This window comes from Heloderma suspectum, chromosome 3 (genome assembly GCF_057233095.1).
Source record: "Heloderma suspectum isolate Gila_16-S chromosome 3, 16-S_ref, whole genome shotgun sequence".
Taxonomy (NCBI): domain Eukaryota; kingdom Metazoa; phylum Chordata; class Lepidosauria; order Squamata; family Helodermatidae; genus Heloderma; species Heloderma suspectum.
The window spans coordinates 31,556,859-31,576,754 of NC_139460.1; the positions used below are offsets into that span (position 1 = coordinate 31,556,859).

The 19,896-nt window shown below is 45.2% G+C and overlaps 1 protein-coding gene across 3 annotated transcripts in view; it reads right to left on the reverse strand.

Annotated features, from left to right (window-relative positions):
- Window positions 1-19,896, reverse strand: part of ARHGAP20 (Rho GTPase activating protein 20) — a 127,409-nt gene that overhangs the window by 7,603 nt on the left and 99,910 nt on the right. For all 3 annotated transcript variants that reach the window (XM_084842853.1, XM_084842852.1, XM_084842851.1), the window contains 5 exons: window positions 19,428-19,505; window positions 16,736-16,802; window positions 12,855-13,043; window positions 4,747-4,925; window positions 1,642-1,803 (listed from right to left, as the gene is read on the reverse strand). In XM_084842853.1, the coding sequence (XP_084698979.1) occupies window positions 1,642-1,803; window positions 4,747-4,925; window positions 12,855-13,043; window positions 16,736-16,802; window positions 19,428-19,505 (675 nt within the window). The remainder of the gene's footprint in view (window positions 1-1,641; window positions 1,804-4,746; window positions 4,926-12,854; window positions 13,044-16,735; window positions 16,803-19,427; window positions 19,506-19,896) is intronic.

The window sequence follows — 19,896 nt, forward strand, 5'->3', positions numbered from 1 at the left end:
TGTATGGATCTGAAGATTTTCCACGTAGTAAATGGAACAGGAGATAATTTGATACTGAACAAAAAGTCTACTATTAAAACTATAATCAGCCAGCACAGTATGGAAAACAAAGCGCTGGGCTTCCACCCAGAAGACTTGGATTCAAATCCCAACTCAGCCATGAAGCTCACTGGGTAGCCTTGTGCAAGTTTCCATCTTTTAACCCAACCAGATTATTGGTGTAATCTGTTTTTATAGTGTTTTATAATATTTGGCTGTATATTTATTACCAACTTGTGTACTTTTGATTTTGTTTTTAATTGCATACACCGCCTTGAAGGGATTCTATCCTTAAAAGCAGCCTAAAAATTATTTTAAATAAATAAACCTACCTCAAAGGGTTGCTACATGGGTACACTTGGATAAGCCCACTTCAGCTCCTTGGAAGGAGACTGGGATACCAATGTGGAAAATAATGGAACCTTCAATCCATCAGCAAACTTTTGTAGCCAAGCGCTGAATTCTGAAACTCACGCTCTCTGTTATCCCAGTTTCCTGTCTCTTCCAAGTAGCAAAACCTATTTATTTCCTCCAGACACCACTATAATTCATTTTAGGACATCCTGAAAGCCATCTAGCTCTATGCTATGACAGTTGCCTAGACGTTTCATTTCTTTTAAATTCCTAAAAAGGTTTGCTTTTTTTTTTTTTGTCCTGCAGAATCATAGGACTGAGCAGCACCTCCAGGGTCATCACTTCTTTACCTTCCTTGCCTCCCATCCCTGCATTGTGAACTTGCCCAACAGCAGAGGGGGAGAAAGCTATTTCCCATGGCCACAACAAGAAGGCCAAGGATAAGTGAGTTATAGCAGAGTAAATTGAGATTGGCTATTGGGGGGAAATCCCATTTTTAAGTTTAAGGATAGCTGGGCAACAGGAAAAGATGCCCTAGAAATGGTTATGAGGATGAACATGTTGCTCAGAGGTGGACTCAAGGGGGTGGGGGAGAAGGTGCAATTATCCCCCTGTCATTTTCAGACCTCATATCAAGTCTTCCTTAGGCTCTCCTTTCTCTCTGGCTATTGCCAGATGGAAAAGTAACAACCTCAATATATGCTTTTGGTAAACACAAACTGCTCCCCCAACCCTAAAATGTAATCCTGACTATATCCACAAACTTCCTGAGAATCTTGCTACCACCCCCACATGTCTCTTCCCTTCCCTCTTCCCCCACAACCTGGAACGTTGCTTCTTAAAAGTACTATATACACTGTTATAGCAAGAGTGCCTTGAGAGCCCAGCAGTTCAGGACATAACTTGCAGAATAAAGCCCTGACTTCAGAGGGGTATTTGCACATGGACAATTTGTAGGATTCAGTAAGATCAAAACTATTTCAAAAATAGTTCAGTAGTAGACTACTGTACACATTGCATGTACGAGGTCCAAGATGTATTCCAGGGTGTCTTTAGAAGTCTAGGACCTCTGTCTCATATCTTAAGAAGTTGGCTTCAAGTCCTGCCATGAATTAAATTAAACTGATGACAGATCTGGCTTACTAAAATACGAACAAACAGGTCTTGACATCCTAAGCTACTGGACTTGTAACTTAAATGGTCAGATTGCCTCTCTGTGTAGGACCGGAGGGAGAGATGCCCATCTACCTTAAACACAGAGGCCGTCACTAAGATGGACTCGCAGGGTAAGTGCACTTCATCTCCAGAGTCTAGCTTTTCCTTCAGCTCTCTGCAGGATTTTGCATTTGCGGAACGCCTGAAAATGCCCCGAGTGAAAGGCCCCTCTTGATAGAGAAAGGAAAGCATATCCTGGAAAAAGAAATATACAAAGATCAGCACATAAAGCCCCAGCTGGCAACTCATTTTTAACAGATGCCATATTCTGAGCTGCCGAAGGGCTGGAGGATAAGCTGCGCTGGCGCTCGCCCCACAGAGAAGGTTTGGGCAGCACCCTTCCCCTAAGCATCTCAGCTGCTCACTGTCACGGGCCCATGTCTGGACTTGCACACAGAGTGAACAACTGAGGTGCAGAAGGGACAGACTGAGAAACTCTGCTGCTGTTTGCACTGGGAGGAGGATGACCCTTCCTACCCACCCTTCCTTTTTACAGCTACATCTCGGTAGCAAGGGAGCTGAGGAGGAAGAAGCCCTGTGACACAGGCAGCAGCTCGCAGCCCGATCTGTGAGCCCGATGGTGGAAAAGATCTCTGGAAATCATGGGCTAGGTTGGGGGGATGAAGGGGCTGCAGGAGAGTTGGGGAGATATAAAAGGAGGGAGAGGTGTGCGGATGACTAAGAGAAGTGAGGACGGCAGCTGCGGAAGGAGTCAGGGCTGGGCAGTAGGAGCTGTTTGGGGGGAAGGCACTCTGGGAGTTTTTGCTGTAACGTTTTATGGCAAACAGAGGGGTAAACTGGAGATGGGGACTGTAACATCACCGATATCAGCCAAGCTGCTCTTCTAGTTTTATGCAGTTTCTCTGATTACACAAGTCAAATCGGAAACTTTTTTCTTTGGAAGAAAGTCTTCATGTTGAGGAGACACTAAATCCAGTACCCAAAGGCCCTTAATCTGAAGGACAACCCCAACACACACACACACACACACACACACTTATGTGCTTCACCCTCTGCTGGGACACAGCCAAAATTACCATCCTCTCAGTTTCTTGAACTGTCTGGAAGCTCAGGGCTCCCACACAATGGTCTATCCCAGCGAGATGTTTTAGACTACAACAGCCAGGCTGGCTGGGGATGATGGGACTTGTAGTCTTACACATCTGGAAGGTGTCAGACTGGGGAAGGCTCAGCTATATCCCATTCCTGTAATACTGCTACGAAGGATCCTGGGTGTCCTTAAGATGCTTCCCAATTACTTCCACCAATATGGTCCCATTAAAATGCAGGTGGGGAAACCACATATCAGAAGGCTGTCCCACATCAAAAGTATTATTTTCTTTAAAACATCCATATCCCACCCTTCACCCAATTGATTCCAGGGTGGTGGCAAACAGCAAGCAAGCAAGCAAGCAAGCAAGCAAGCAAGCAAGCAAATTGAATTATTTATGGCATAAAATCCTAATACACACACACTCATTCTAAAACCATAACATTAACAATAAAACAAGGCTAAAAAACGTACAGCGGGCTAAAGCACTTCTCAAATTAAATTGCCTGGGGAAATAAAAATATCTTAAGATGGTGCTGAAAAGACTGTAACAGAAGCCCCAGGCGGACCTGTTGAAAAGGGCGTTCCGCAAGCAGGGCTCCTCCACTAGAAAAGCCCTCTCCGCTGTTGTGACATAGCACACTTCTGACAAGGAAGGACTTGGAGAGCAGCTCCAGCGGGAGGTCTCAAACATGGGCAGGCTGGTAGGGGAAGAAGTGCTCCTGTAGGTATTTGGGTCCCCAGCCATTTAGGGCTTTCCAGGCAAGCAGCAGCACCTGGAATTGAGCCTGGAAGTGTGCGGGGGAGAATGCCAGGGAGACAGACAGTAGCCTAGCCTTTCGCCTACTATGCTAGCTTTCCATATACAAGGAGCGTTTGACTCTTATACTCTTTGTACAGAGGATATTTGAAAATTACAGTTGGCCTAATAAAAGGTTTTATCTAAGCCACTCTGAACCCTAGCAGTGTTTCTATGGGACCAACACAAGGACTACGTGTATAAAAACTTGAAAAGCAGCACCCACCCCCAGATGGCGGCAACTAGGAAGACTGAAATTTAGGTGATTAAAAGCAGAATGAATGGTAGGTACTGTTTCTTCTCAACAGAAGGATCTTTGACTGGATGGCAGATAAAGGGAAGCAGGAAGAGAACGCACCATTATTTAAGGCTGAATTTCTATTACTGTAACCAGGATGCAGCAGCTTTTGGCTATATTGACAATCTGGGCTTCAGTGTAAGATCTATTGAAGCTCAGCTATGCAAATGTGGCAAAGAAGAACTTGGTCTGAGAAGTCTCAAACATGCCCTTTTCTCTTAAAGGCATGCAGTTTGGCGGCTCTGAGTTTCCTCCCCACCCACATCTCACATGTACTTCATTTGTTATCCGTATTACACTATTTGTGTTGGGATTTCCATTTCCTTTTTAAGCATTTGTGACTGGGCTATTCTGAAAACAATACTTTGGTCCTAAAAGATGGCAGTGCAACAGATGAATCTGGACCATCGTATCAGATAATTTGGTTAAACTCAACCAACTCATGCAGGCTTCACCAACCTGGTGCCCTCCAGATGTGTTGGGCTACAACTCATGTATGGCTGGCTGGGGGATGCTGGGAGCTGCAGTCCAACACTTCTGGAGGGCACCAGGTTGGGGAAAGATGAACCACAAGTTTCTTTCAGGAAAGGTTCAGCACCTTGGTGACTTAGAAGAAAACTGTATGGCTAGTTACAGCTTTAATCCCCAATGCAGCAACTCCTTCTGTGTACTCTTCAGTGTCAGACCCACACTGTTTTACATATCCCTGTTATGTACATGGGGACACTAAATGGGAAGTCCTTGCTTGTGTGGGGGCTCTATGCCTGCACCAGCAGTACACGGTAACCACATTTCCTCCGCAACCATAATTTGAAACCATGGCTCAATATGGGGCTGCAAAACATGGTTTCAAGGGAACCTGGACAACATTAACCCTGATGCACACATAACACTGAAATTACATTTAGAACTGAGAGGGGGAGAGAGAGAGGAGGGAAAGACGCTCTGGAGAGAGGAGTCATCAAGCCACGAATGCATGGGAGGACTTACCAAGACTGGTTTAGGCAGGTTGTCATTCTCACAGATGGCTGGCAGCGAAAGACCAAAGAGCTTCCCTGATATGGGAGAAGTTGGTGATGGCGGTGCATTGTCCAGCGGGGCACCTGTTCCCCGCCAGAAGGCCCAGTTGATAATGGATCTTTTCCTTTTAAAAGGCTTTTGGCTCAATTCTGAGGAAACAAAGAGGCCTTTATTACAAGGGGGAAAAGTATGCACACCCCTTAATTGCTTGTTTTAGTGCAGGGGTGGGCAACTTGTGGCTGTCCAGATGGTTTGGCCTACAACTCCCACAATCCCTCACCACTGGCTATGCTGGCTCGGGGCTGATGGAAGTTGTAGGCCAAAACATCTGGAGGGCCACAAGTTGTCCACCCCTGCTTTAGTGGTTGTGAATGTTCTGGAAATGGGGAATGAGGTTTTATGAACACTACCGGTTCCCATAGAGTTCATTCCACCTCCACCATTTGGCTCCACATTGTACATGCTAACTGGAGTACACCCAGGTTTAAGAGGACTTTCCAGGAACTACACTTAGTGATAGCTGTATTCTATCTGTACATGAACGCTTGCCTACAGCAAAGACTCCCAAAGAATCAGCAAAGGTCAAGGCCTATGGAGATACTGAGGCCTACAAATCTGAGTTGAAGCACACTCGTTTCTTGAAGGACCATTAGCATGGTGTCATGATGGTGCAGTAGTAGTTACGAGTGTTCAACTTGGATATGGGAGAGTCTGCTTAAAATCCCTGCTCAAGCCATGAATGCACTGGGTGCTCTTGGGCCAATCTCTAGTATCTCTCAGCATAACCTCCTTCACTGGTCGTTGCGAACATAAAATGTACACCACTCTGAGCTCTCTGGATGCAGGGCAGCATACAAATGTTATTAATAATCATGATAATAATGCATGATCCTTGTACTCTTGACCAGCACAGGTCAAAATACCCATTTACCAGCTCTGAAAAGGAATTTTGCCTGAACTTGAAATACCAGAAATTCCAAGTCTTGAATTCAAAATGCCATCCTTTTGTTGAGTTTGGTTCACATCTGCAGTTAAAATGTGAACTTTATCATCTAACTTATATGGCCTGAAAAATCTGCTGCCTTCTAAATGTCTTACAGAAATTTATAACCTGAAACCTGGACTCTGGACTTTTAAAATGGCAAGGGTCAATAGTTCTATGGGTCAGACTAAAAGAATAACAAGAAAGGAACCAAAGCATATACAATACTATTGAAGTGAGGTCAAAAAATACTATCAAAGACTGTGAGAAACTGTAAAGGAGGAAATGAAAACTATAGTCAAATATTTGATACCAGCTTTCCTCAACCTGATGCCCTCCAGATGTGTTAGACTACAACTCCAATCATCCCCAGATGGCATGGCCATTGACTATGCTGGCTGGGGATGATGGGGAGTTATAGACCTGGTTCATATGTAATGTCAGTTCCTCAGTTAAACCCAGGAATTGACGTGGCTGCGTGGGAGGGAGGGAGAACGCTGCCTCCTGCTTGCTTGCCACTTCTGCGTTGAACCCACTTCCTGAAACAACCCTGTGACATGCAAAAGCTGGCACTCTGGGTTGTTTAAACAACCCAGAGGTTTAACCCAACAACAAACCCTGGGTAAGAGCTGTTAAACTCTAAACAACCCAGAGTGTGGGGTTCGCACATCATGACAATAACCCAGAAACGAGTCTTAGGATCATATAATAGTAGGGTTGGAAGTGGCCTATAAGACCGTCGAGTCCAACCCCCTGGGAGATAGCCTTCTCTGTGGTGGCCCCCGCTCTGTGGAACTCCCTCCCTAGGGAACTCCGCCATGCCCCCTCTTTAATGAGCTTCCGCCACGCATTAAAAATGTGGTTGTTCAGGCAGGCATTTGGGGTGGGTTAGGGTATCTTTAGAAATAGTGTTTTAATGTAGAATTTTATTGTTTTAAAACTCTTGTATTGTTGTACATCGCCCAGAGTGGCCAGGTGACTGGCCAGATGGGCGATGAAGAAATTAAACAAACAAACAAACCATCTTTATCTCCCTGCCTGTGTTGGCGCTGGCAGGGAGAGGGACGGTTGCGCAGCAATGGCAGTGTGGCAACAGGGTAGGAGGGGAGCGCTGCTGCCGCCACTGTGCAAAGGCAGAAAATCCACCAGCTGGCCTGACTCACTGCAGACCAAGTCGGCCAGCTGGTGGATGTCGGGTCAGAGTCCAGAAGGCTGACCAGGCGAAAGCTCGCCAAGCTCCACCCCACAAACAGATTCCTCGGACATCCCTAGGGAGGAGTGGTTATTTCTTCTCCCTTTCCATGTTGCTTTCCCTACACTGGGGAACAGAGTAGGGCTGCATATGTCTATGTGAGTGTGCAAAAAATGAAGAAATCCACCGCTGACTGATGCTCTGAAGTTCTCCATTCCTGCTCATGACATTCCGCAAAATCTTAATTGTACAATATTACCCTCTATGCTTTTAGGCTGAAATACTTGCTTTTACTGCACAGAATGCAATAATAAAAGATCACTTTAACCATGGGAGTAGGATGAATACTTTTGACTAAAAGCATAGTCAGCAGCACCTGACTAAAATGTATCTTGTTTTAAAAAGTATAATGGCTGGTGAAAAATCTTCGCATAAAATATTTGATGATGTAAAAACAAAACCAACGTTGTCAGAAAGTTATCACTGTTTGGTTTGCTTTTGAACACAGAAGCAAATTCCTGGGGGGTTGTTTTGTTTATTGACCTCTGCAAACCATGTGGTCTAGAAACTTTTAGAAAAATGTTTTTGAAAAGTATCATTTTTAGAAATGAAAGTTGAGATCCTGAGAAATCTGATGGATGCACCAAATGACGTATGTGCCTCAAAACTGGGACTCTTAGACACAGTAACCCATTGCACTCCTTGGGCAGTATCCTACTGTGTCAGTCAGTGCGCTAACATAAATTACATTGTGCTAGCTTAAGGGACCTCTAGCCCAGTGCCATTTGTGTTAGCCTGCGCAACCAGTTTTTCCAGGGAATCCTGTTGCGCAAGCTAATGCCCTTGGCATTGTGCTAGAGGTCCCTTTCACTAGTGCAACATAATTTGCATTAGCACAACGACATGGTAGGATACTACCCTATGTCAATGGGACATAGATGGCCAGGGAAGGGAACAGGAGTAGCTGTCAGGGGAGAGACAAGCTAGAGTTCCATGTTCCACGGCAGGCTAAACAACCCAGGGACAGAGCATCTGCTGGCAAAGGAAGCAAGAAGGAGCACAATCGAGCTGCAGGGACTAGCATGCTGGCTTGTCCACGACTACTCAGGGTTTTAAAACACCCTGGCTTGTCACACGCAAACCAGACCCAGTATCAGGTTGCTGAGAAAATGCCATTCTCCTTCTAGGTAGTGCACCACCAATTATGATAGCAAATGGTCTGCAGGATATAGCTGTGCAAGTCCATCCATTGGACAGTGATCATTACATCACCCGTGTCAAGCATCCAAACTTCCTCTACCCCATACCAGTGCCTTTAAATAGTTTTTTTTTAATTACTAATTTATTTATTTTTTAGAAACAGAGAACTCTCCTATTGTAGCATGTAGGTGAATCATGTGTTTGGTTTCTTTTTTAGTTTGTTCTTTGTGGTACACACTCCATTTCTTCAGCATCTTCTATAGGTATATACCAGCTTTAAAAACCAAATACACACCCTTCCCTGTTCAGTGACAAATCTATTAAGAAACACTGCAAACAAGTAAATAAAGTGGTGGGGTGGTTTTTTTTTTTGCTTATTTGGCAACCTTTGGCCCACTTTAAAAACAACTCCTGAGTATTTCCCTCAGTTTCTAAGATTTGAAGAGACCAGTTTAATATGCTCTGTTGCCTTGTAAGTCATGGTTACATAAGTATTTGGACAGTAGAGGATCTGCAGCAATAAAATTTATCACATGAAATGTTGGCAGTGTCAGTACAGAAGACCTTGCTGAGAAATTAACGTTGAGAGCATTTGTCTCTCAATATGTGGAGCAAAGAAAATCTTTTTTTAAAAAAAGGAAGGGCCCTTTTATACTGAACTGGGTGCACAAAGCAGAACTGAAGCGTCTCTGCATTGCACAGAAACACACCTCCATTTCGGAACTATTTGCCCGTTCTAATTCCTATGCAAATATACTGCTGGTGAATTCTGGGAAAGTCTGGGCAGCTGCACTATGGCACCTCAACAGGCAGAAAAGATGTCCGAATACACACTTGCGTGTTCTGGGAAGTACAGTGTGATAAACGGAGGTGAAAGCGAGAAACATCGGCACTAAAAACTTGAAAAATAATGCTAATTATTATACTTACATCTCACCCTTACATGGGGCTCCCAGTTAACTACCATTGAGGTTTTTGATCAGATCAACATCTGCTTAGCTTCAACAATCCTGCACCATAGGACATACCCTGACTGTTCACTAGACTCTGCTCCACAAACCTTAAATATCATGCCTTCCTCCAAGGAGGAGGCAGGGAATAGTAAAAATCAGTAGTCAACCTCACAGAGCAACAATCCCTAGTCTTCATTTATTTATTTCATTTCATTTCTGTACCACCCAATAACCAAAGCTCTCTTGGCAGTTCACAAAAATTAAAACCACAGAGTGCAGAATAAACAATATAAAATATGAAAGCTTAAAACCACAGTATAACAGTACAACCAGAATAAAACCTAGCAGCAATGCAGAGATTTAAAATACAGATTTAAAACACCAGAGCTAAAAGATTAGGAAACTAAAATGCTAAAATACTGGGAAAATAAAAAAGTCTTCACCTGGCACCGGAAATAGTACAACATAGGTGCCAGGTGAACCTCTCTAGGGAGCTCATTCCACAGCCGGGGTGCCACAGCAGAAAAGCCCCTCTTCCTGGTAGCCACCTGCCTCACTTCCTTTGGAGGGGGCTCCTGGAGAAGGACCCCTGAGGATGATCTTAGGGTTGGGGCAGGCACATATGGGAGGAGGCGATCTTTCAGATGACCTGGCCCCAAGCTGTTTAGGGCTTTGAATGTTAATACCAGCACTTTGAATCGGGCCTGGAAATGGACTGGCAGCCAGTGCAGCTGGAAAAGTACTGGTGTAATGTGATCTTGTTGGCCAGTCCCTGTTAACAATCTTGCTGCCCTGTTTTGGACCAGCTGAAGTTTCCGGACCATTTTCAAAGGCAATTCCACATATAATGGATTGCAGTAATCCAGACAAGAGGTTATCAGAGCATGGATAACTGTAGCTAGGCTATCTCTGTCCAGATAAGGGTATAGTTGGTATACGAGCCTAAGCTGTGTTCCAAGTGCTTATAATAAAAACTCGGGTTCTTGAGTTCCTAGCCATCACAATTTCAGCAGAAATACTGAACCCATGAGCACACCATCGATCCTGAGCTCTGCTTCTTATTGTAGCACCGAACAGCCACAAGGGGGCGTTTCTGTAGCTGCCTGAGAACAGACTCCTGATAAATGCAGGAGAACTAGGGATGTACGAAAGTCACTTACCCTTTTGCAGGGGTGCTTCGCGGTGGGGGGGAGGCGCTTCGCTTCTCCCCCCGAAGTTCAGGCGAGGGGGGGGAGCCGTCCCGCCTTGCCCGGCCTAAATTCAGGCCGGGGGGGGAGGCTTCCCACCTCGCCCGGCCGAAATTCAGGCCGGGGAGAAGCGCCCCGTCTCCCCGGCTGCGAAACAAAAAGTAAAAACAAAACAAACAAACCCCATGATAGGCTACATAACGATTAACGTAGCCTATCACGGCTAGATTTCCAAAGTCAGCCGTGATAGGCTACATAAATCGTTACGTAGCCTATCACGGGTGACTTTGGGGGGGGGGGAAAAAGCATGTACGCAAATGGCGGCGGCCTGTGGGCACCGCCATTTGCATTCCTTATTTGGTCCCGGTAGTCTACATAAAGATTTACGTAGACTACGCCGTAGTCTACGTAAATCTTTACGTAGACTACCGGGACCAAATAAGGAACGCAAATGGCGGCGCCCATAGGCCACCGCCATTTGCGTACGCGCTTTTTTTTTTTCCAAAGTCACCCGTGATAGGTTACGTAACGATTTACGTAGCCTATCACAGCTGACTTTGGAGATCTAGCCGTGATAGGCTACGTTAATCGTTACGTAGCCTATCACGGGTTGTTTTTTTTTTTTTAACACTTTACCTTGTAATGGCGGCGGCGGAAGCCGGTTGGAAGACCGGCTGCCGCCCCTGCCCCCGATGAAAGGCCGAAGAACCGCCGCCGGGAGGGACATTCGCCAAAGGTAAGTCCCATCCGGGGGGGGGGCGGAGAATTTCACCGCCAATTTCGGGGGGCCGAATGCGTTGGCGCTTGGCCCCCCAAAGATTCGGGGAGAAATTCTCCGCCATACCTAAGGAGAACAGGACCTATTTCTTTTTTTTAGTTGCTGGCATGAGGTATCTACTTAAAGCAGATGGAAAAGATGAGATATAAATGGGCATAGCATCACTGCTACCACCACACAAACAAAACAAAGGAGAGAAAGTGAAAGGGATCTCTACATGTAGAGCTCAGAAGAGGGACTAAATTCTGAGAGTCGGATAATTCCACTTTGGAAGTAGAGCGCGCTAGTCAGTTGGAGCATTTTGCCGACGGTGATGGGCGGAAGAACAAAAATGGTCATTATATTTGCAACGCTGCTTTAGAAATAGCAAACTGTATAGCAAGAAGGAAGGGCGGGGGGGCAGTGCCGAGGGTGGGCAGAGGTCGTCTGTGTCCAAGCACGGCTATGCTTGGGTTTACACACGGGTTTATAATCAAGTCAAAATCTGACATTAGATCCCATTCAACAAAAACAATACTCTAGTCTTGAAAGCTTTAAGCAAGAACACAAAGAAAGCAGCACAAAGAGATGCGGACCGTCGGATGGTTTTCAGTGCGTGTTTCGGAGAGCTCTGGGGTAGGTTGGAAGCGAGTGTTCCACAACGCAATCAGCAGTAAAGGCATACACGCTGCCCTGCCACGACTAATCTTCCCCTGAAATGTGCAACTGTAGGGGAACACTGCAGTTCCTCCAGGGCACAGGTGAGCATCCTCAGTCCATGGGGCCAAATCCGGCCCTGCAGGGGTTGCCCAAATGGCAACACCCCCTTCCCCTGGCCCCAACCCTTTCCCCACCCACTTCCCCCCAAAATGATTTCCCTTTTTTTTGGTGCAGTTTTCCCATTCTAAAAGATTGAAATGCCACTCCTAAGGCCCATTTACTGGCAGTAAGAGCTTTAAATGAAAATATGCCGATATTTTTGGCCCTGCACAGCACTGGAACGTGACCCTCGAATGCTTCTCCAAAACTGAATCCGGCCCTCCGGCTGAAAGAGGTTCCCCACCCCTGCTCTTGGTCACAGACACAGGAAGCGACAATAAAGCTCCACAGACGTCCCACTTGAACTGTGTGTGCTTCCCAACACTACCCAGAACCCTCTGCAATACACAGGGATTCCAGGGCAGATATGCAGGGGGCCCTTGCCTCACAAGTCAAATGTGGAAAGAGTTTCCTGAAGCCAGAAATGTTGAAAACCATGGTATTAGAGAGCACAAGCCTGTACCCCAGTCCTTTCCCACTCTGTCCCCCTACCCCCCATTTTAATTATGGTTGCTTCAAGGCCCTCAAGAGCAGACTAAAAATGTGAATCAAAGGACAACTATTTCATTTATTTATTCATTCATTCATTCATTCATTCATTCAAAACATTTGTATCCCACCCTATATCATTAAGAACTCAAGTAGGTTCCTTGAGACCTGGAGGTCTGGTCAGGCATGATTATTTTGAACAAAAGGTCTAGTCATTCATAAGTTCAGACTAGATAATGAAGAAAATGGCCATTTCCTTGCTGACTTTGCTTTTCCTGTAAGCTTTGGTTTAATAAGAAAAGCATTTTTAGACACACACACACACACACACACACTGGCATAAGAAATGTGTGTGGCATCATCTCTTTTCTGGGGTGCTCCTGCACTTTCCTTTGCCTCCTTCTCCAGAATGCTGACTTGTCGCAGCACACGAGTTGATCTGAAAACCCCGCAACAACCCTGCCCTCTGAATGAGGCTCCTGGAAGCAGAGAGACTCACCGTTCAGCTGATGGCTGGCGGCCAGGTGACTTGGCTTGAGAATGAACTGGCACTGAAGATGCCGGGGCAGCTGTTCCATCAGGAAGGCCCCCTGAAGGTCCAGAGGGCAGACAGAGTCCTTTGATCCCTGCGTCTGAGGCAAAGTGTCACGAACGTGGCTCATTTTAATTCCAAATGGATATTCATGTCCTGCTCCGAGAAAGAGGAAGAGAATTTAATTTGCACTGAGTGAAGAGCACGCAACAAAAGAGGACGTATGAGGGATGTCGCAACAATATTTATTCTCTAAAACTGTATTCAAGTCACTTGAATAACTGTATTCTATTCCCCTGACTTACACTGTGCTCCCAGCTTCCAAATTTATCTCCACATCTCCCCTCCCCCATTTCTTTTGATAACCTCAATAACAGTTCTCCCGCATTTCCTAAAACTGTAACTAGTTACTTCATGCTCAGGGTTCTTAAAAATCTCCTAGAGCTCTTGTCCAATTGCAGACTGTCAGCTAAGAGATGAGAGTAAAACCTTGCACATAAATCTACAGATGTGCCATGCATACTGGAAATACTTTGCTTTGGGGCACAAGCCAGCCAAAGTGAAGTATTTTTAGGTCTAAATGATCTCAGTGCACATCCAAAGCATGCCCACTATTATTTACTACAGCAACTACTGCAACTCTACTAGCAGTAGTACTACATGGGCCAAATCAAAAGTACTTTGAGGCAGTCTGGGAAGTCACCACAGGGTATTAAAAAGCTCCCTGCTTGCTTATATCTCAAGCCATGTTTAGAGAGTAGAAATGACAAGGAGATTTCTGCATTGATAGTTTGCGGTTTGCAAAAGAACATCTGGATGCTACATGGAAAAGTGCCATTTTTTCTTCCCTTCCCTTGATAAACAAGGGTATCGCCACAGTAAAAAAATAAATAGATCAGTGCATATGCTCACAATGGAAACATTTACACTGGCTTAAGAAGGTCAACTCCATGTCCTGATGAACTTTGCAACTAAGACACTTGCCTCTGAATTTGCTTTTTTCCTCCTCCCTCCCAATCTCCTTTCCTTTTGTGTCGTGTCTTTTAGATTTGAAGCCTGTGACCAGGGACGGTCTTACTTTTTATTTTTGTAAGCTGCTCTGGGAGCCTTTCTAGCTGAAGGCTGGGATAAAAATGCTACCAATGAATAAAAAATAACACTCATCTGACTTTGGCACTCACAGCAAGCCTGATCATTTTCAGCACAGGTTGGAGATGTGCTGATGGTGAACCAGTTGACTACACGGCCCGTAGTGTGTCAGGAGAGGGGTGCAAACAAGGAGTCACAGGACTCCAGGGTAAGCTTCAGCACTGGGCTCCATGTCCTTTCATTCAACTTGACAGCCTTTTAAACTATCTAAGTATTTGGCTCTGAGAAAGGAAGCTAAAGTGAGACCTTGAAGAGGGGGAATATCGGAGATTCCCATTTCCTTTAAACCGCCCTCATAAGTAACCCCTTCAAAATCAGAGGTGGGCAGACTTCAGGTTTGTCAGATCTTGATTTATTTTATTTTTTTCACTGGAACCCCAAGATCCACCAACCAGAGCCAGGTGCAAAAGACGCACAGAGAGAGAAAGAGAATTAAAGAACAGGGCGCCTCTGAGCACATTCTGCGCCTAGTTTGTTTGTTTTCAGTACCAGAACTGAACTGAGCTCACAGTTCTTTCACACAGAAGTCCACTCTTGGTCACCCCCAAGCTTTCCTCATGTCAGCAGCCTATTTAAATGGAAAAAGTTATTCTGCTGTTGCTATTGTTAAGTCAGAAACCCTTGCCAATCTACTGCAAATCTCCAAGAAATCCACCAGTAGATCCCGATCTACCTCCTGCCCACCAGTGTTTTAAACCATTAATCACCGTTGAATTCCCTCCAATATATCCAACTCAAGCTGTTACTTAAACTCAGCCTTTGGTCTAGCAAGTGACAAATAGTTCTACATTATGAAAATTCATGGCCACAGCCTATGGAAATGACTGTTGCCCTTAGATGCCTTTGAAGAGCGAGGATCAGTCCTCCTAAATCTTTTAGTTCCAGGGGGGATAGGTCCTGTCAAGTGCTAATAGCTATGGTACTAAAGTGGATCCTTCATGTACACAGGTAGTATACCATAGCTGGCTGGGGATGCTGGGAGTTGTAGTCCAACATATCTGGAGGGCGCCAGGTTGGGGAAGGCTGCAGTAAACAGACAATAAGGGATGGTTGTGAGCCTGCTTGAGAGTGTCCAGAAGCATCTGGTTGTCTCCTGTCGGAGGCAGAGTCCTGGACGGCACAGTCATTTGGTCTGACGCAGAGAAGTATTTTAATGTCCCTATTACAAAGGCATTTTAAATCACAACAAATATGCATTGACTGACCACAGCTGAGGCACCTTATGACCCTGAAGGGAAAAGAGGTAATGCAACATTAATTCAAATGCACTCTGCCTTGGGTTAGAACAGCCTATGGCATGCCTGTTCATCTCAATGAAATTTTGCAGAGGATTAAGCAGTTAATGTACTAGGAAGCTATGAAACTTAAAATCTGTTTGTGGGCGTAATGGCAGTCAGAGAACAAGACCGAAGTAATAGGGGCCACAATTGGCCTTCTGATGTGCATCTGTGCAACTCCCACTGCAAATCCAACAGATATGGGAACAGGGCCCTTGGCACCTTCACTGAGCGCCTGGGAAAATATCACGAGCAGCATCTCTTTAGTGTCTGGAATGGTTTCAGCAAGAAAAGATGATGTTCTGCCCTTGCAGGGGAGGAGACTTTGAACTCAAAGCCCTTCCATCTGCTTTCAAGACTGCTGATGCAAAATCTTATGGATAAACAGAGAAGCAAGATTACATCCTGGGGGGGGGGGGGGGAGAATTTTTCTTAAAAATGCCAGATTACTAGATTACTAGCAATATTACTCGGAGCATCATTAAGTGTTTGCAGCTATAATAGCTTTAAGAAAAAATGCTTGGATTTTACTAGCCAACTATTAGGGAATTATAGCCACCCAATGAATTAGTGAATTATAGCCACCCCAATGCTACAGAATTCTACAATTCAGCCAGCATCTTGGGCATAAAGAAAGACTACCTGTCCAGTTTGCAGAAAGCGGTGGGCCCAGATTAGCACCATCAGCAGGCCCGGGGCCTCCTTTGTAAACCAGTTCCCATCTTCAGCATGAAGAGGACTAACCACCCTCCCACAGGAATTGTAATGGCTGCTAACAGATTTTATTGAGATATGATATACTGATTTTAAAACATTTCCTATTTAAAATACCAGATGGATGATACTATAAAAGTTGCATATTCATCTACAGCCCCACTCCTCAACCGAGTATTACCAACTCAACATGGCAAAATCGCAACACCATAAAAACAGAGCAAAGGAAGTAAGTGTGGAAAGTCCATTTTTCTGAACTTCTTGACTGTTCCTTGTGCACACCAAGCTTGAAGAACAACAGCATTGGCAGTAGCTGTCTCTCAGCTATGGAACTTCGTTCCCCATGAGATTTGGAGCCTGTAGACTTCCTGGCAGAGCTGTAAAGCCTCTCTCTCCTTGGGCTGGCTTTCAACACACCGAGATTCAGCAAGTAAGGAGTTGTTCTACTTTTGATTGATGTGTTTTTGGTTTTATTTATTTGCAGGGATAATAATAATAATAATAATAATAATAATAATAAATTAAGCAGTATAGACGTATTATAGAGAAATAAATACACGATGTTCCTCCTCTGTATTTTATGTCACAACAACCCTGTGAGGTAGGTTAGGTTGAGAGTCAGTGTAACCCGCCCTGACCCCTTGGGAAGGCAGAGGACAAAAACTGAATGAAACAACATACATAAGAGTACACTTTCCAGAAGCTTACCAATAAGGGGATATGGGGCATCTTCTTTCCCAGAATTCACCCACAGTTGATACTCCTTTTCAGTGCCCTTTAAAAAATACAATCCCACAGCCATTAGAATGGATGGAAATGGGTTTACTTAAAATTGTAAGTACATTAAAATCGGTGCCTTGAACATTGGTGCCAAGACCTCAGTAGGATCAGCTATTTTTAACAGAGCTCAAATGGCGGAATACCTAATGGTTTACATTATTAGGTGTCCTGACAAAGCCTTCTGCAGGGCATCCTATACATTTGGAGTGGATAACATTATTACATGAGATCTTGATCTGACATGAGACAGTGTGAAATCAGAGTTATAGACAGGGCTGAACATCAAGTGTTGCTTTCACACACAGAAACCTACAGATCCCAATGACTGGAAACTGAATGGGGAGCAAGAAGGGAAAAAAGAAGCGATCCGTGACATTCCTTTCATTTTGCATTTTATTTCTATTCCATTCCATACTTTAATGCCCTTTTGCAGAGACTTTACATCTAGACGGAACATAAGTCAGAAAGCGCTTTTTTCCAATATTTTTTTCACACAGCCAAAAATCTAATGAAAGAGGGACTGCCCTCAAACACATGCTGGATTCACTAAACCACCTGGTGTGATGACAGACAGTAGTCAGATGAGGCATGAAAACATACAGTTGCTCCAAAACAAATCTGGAATGGTAATCAGCACTGCCCAACATCCAGCAGCTTGCAGGGTGAAATCTGGCTCCCTAGTTGCCAGCCCCATTTCCCTGCCCCATTTCTTGAATCAGCTTTGGCAATGAGGAAAGATAGAGATTTCAGCATCCTGCTTTGATACATCTCTTTCCAGCCTCACTTCCCATGTTCCTTCAAGGACAAAACACAGCTGGGGACAAGGCAAAGGCCAGGACACATCCTTTAGATTCTGCTCCACATTTCAAGGAATGCGGGGGGGGGGGGCAGTAATCGCTATGCTCACTACCCAGTCACTCTGGGGTAGCCTTCCAGCCCCCCCACCCCCCCGCATTTGAAGCAGTCCACTGGTTAAGTAACTGACTGTTGGGGACCTGTCCTCCTTGATCACACAATTGCCATTCTGCTGTAGCCTTGACCCACAGATGAGGAACAAAGAATGGTTTAGGAATGTCTGCCCACTCAAGCTGGGACAATGTCCGACCATTTTCAATCACGTGAGAAAATTATGCCCGATTTCTTCTAAATTAGTTTTGAACAACATCATTTTCTGGAGTAAATGCAGACAATTGAGCCAAAATCTCCGACCCAGATTCTTTCAGCGCAGGGCGGGGCGGGAGATTCTAAGAATTTCAGGGGGAAGGGTATCTAAAAGAAGCCTTGCCACTCTTTCAAGCAGTGGCACGGTTGCATTCCACCACAGGTGTGCACAGAGCGGCTGGCAGCATTCTGCCACAGGTGTGCTTGAAGGTGTGGACTGGGCTGGCAGTCAGCCAGGCAATCTGCGCCTCCAAAGCTCTCCCTCCTCAGGCAGGACTCTGCCCAGCGCTGAGCAGCCTCCTCTTCCAAAGCACAGACTGGGCCGGCTGTCAACCCGCCTGCTCTGAGCTTTCATAGAATCACAGAATAGAATCCTAGAATCATAGGATTGGAAGGGGCCTGTAAGACTGCCGAGTCCAACCCCCTGCTCAATGCAGGAGTCCAAGTCAGAGCATCCCTGACAGGTGGCTGTCCAGCCTCATCTTGAATGCCTCCAAGCATCCCTCTGCAGTAGGGCAGCCTCTGGCCTGTGCAGACCTTTGCAGGTAGGGATCAGGCCAGCCACCAGCCGGCCAAGCATCCTTGGCAGCAGAGAGAAAAGCACAGGTATGAGTTCTGGATCAGCTGAGGCTGGAAGTGTGGGTAACTAAAAGGAAGCAAGTGGTCTATTCCGCCTCTGCTCAAAGATCCTTTGTTTAGCTTGGAAAAACAGAGGATAAGGGGAGACTTGATAGAGGTATACAAAATTATGCATGGCTTGGGGAAAGCGGAGACATTTTTTTCCCTCTCTCTCAATACTACAACCCAATGGGGTCATCCCATGAAACTGATTGGGGGGAGATTCATGACAGGTCAAAGGAAGTTCTTCTCCACACAGCACATAGTTAAACTATGGAATTCGCTACCACAAGATGTAGTCATGGCCACCAATTTGAATGGCTTTAAAAGGGGGTTAGATGAATTCCTGGAGGAGAAGGCTATCAGTGGCTACTAATCCCGATGGTTATGTGTTACCTCCAGTATCAGAGGCAATATGCCTGTGTACACCAGTTGGTGGGGAACATGGACGGGAGGGTGCTGTGGCACTCATGTCCTGCTTGTGGGTTTCCCATGGGCAGCTGGTTGGCCACTGTGTGAACAGAATGCTGGACTAGATGGACCTTTGGTCTGTTCCAGCATGACTGGCTCCAGTATGGCTCTTCTTATGTTCTAAAGCAAAGAAGCGGACCGCCCCTTTTGCTTAAAAGGGGGGGGGGGAATCAAGCTTGGATACATTTCCTTCTCTGAACCCAGTTGACTTTTTCTGTCCCCCACAATGAATGCAGTGAATTTTCATGGTGGCCCAACTTGCAGAGTACTACAGCTTTCTACTAGGCATCAGATAACTTATGACACTGGCAGACATATTACTAGTTACTAAGGAGTACATTAAAAACAAAAAAGTGTCATCAAAGCTCACATTAATTCCAAGCTGCTGCAGGGCCATGAGGATGACATCATTTGCTGTGTCCCTGTTGGTTATGGTTAAAGTTTTTGACTGTTGCGGGGGAAAAGAGACAATACAGGACATTAGTACGAGAATTACAGCACTTTAAAAATACTCATAAAATTTTGAGCTTTTCTACATGAGGCTGTTAATCAGCTTCATCTATTTTTGGTTTCACCAAAGAACTGAGATAAGAGCGCTACACAAGAAGTGTTTCCTTTCCTGCTCTTCCTCTACATAACCTCTAGGTGGCACTCTGGTATAGTGGAATAGAGCAACTACACAAGAGGAAATCGCACTTTCTTTCACTTTCACAATTAAATGCTGCATTTTCCCTGCTCTAAAAAAACTCACCAAAAATGCTGCTAGACACAGAAGCGAAACTGGAGGGTCACAACATTGTCTAAAGAACTCATAAACAACCAGGAGTGATGGGCGCATG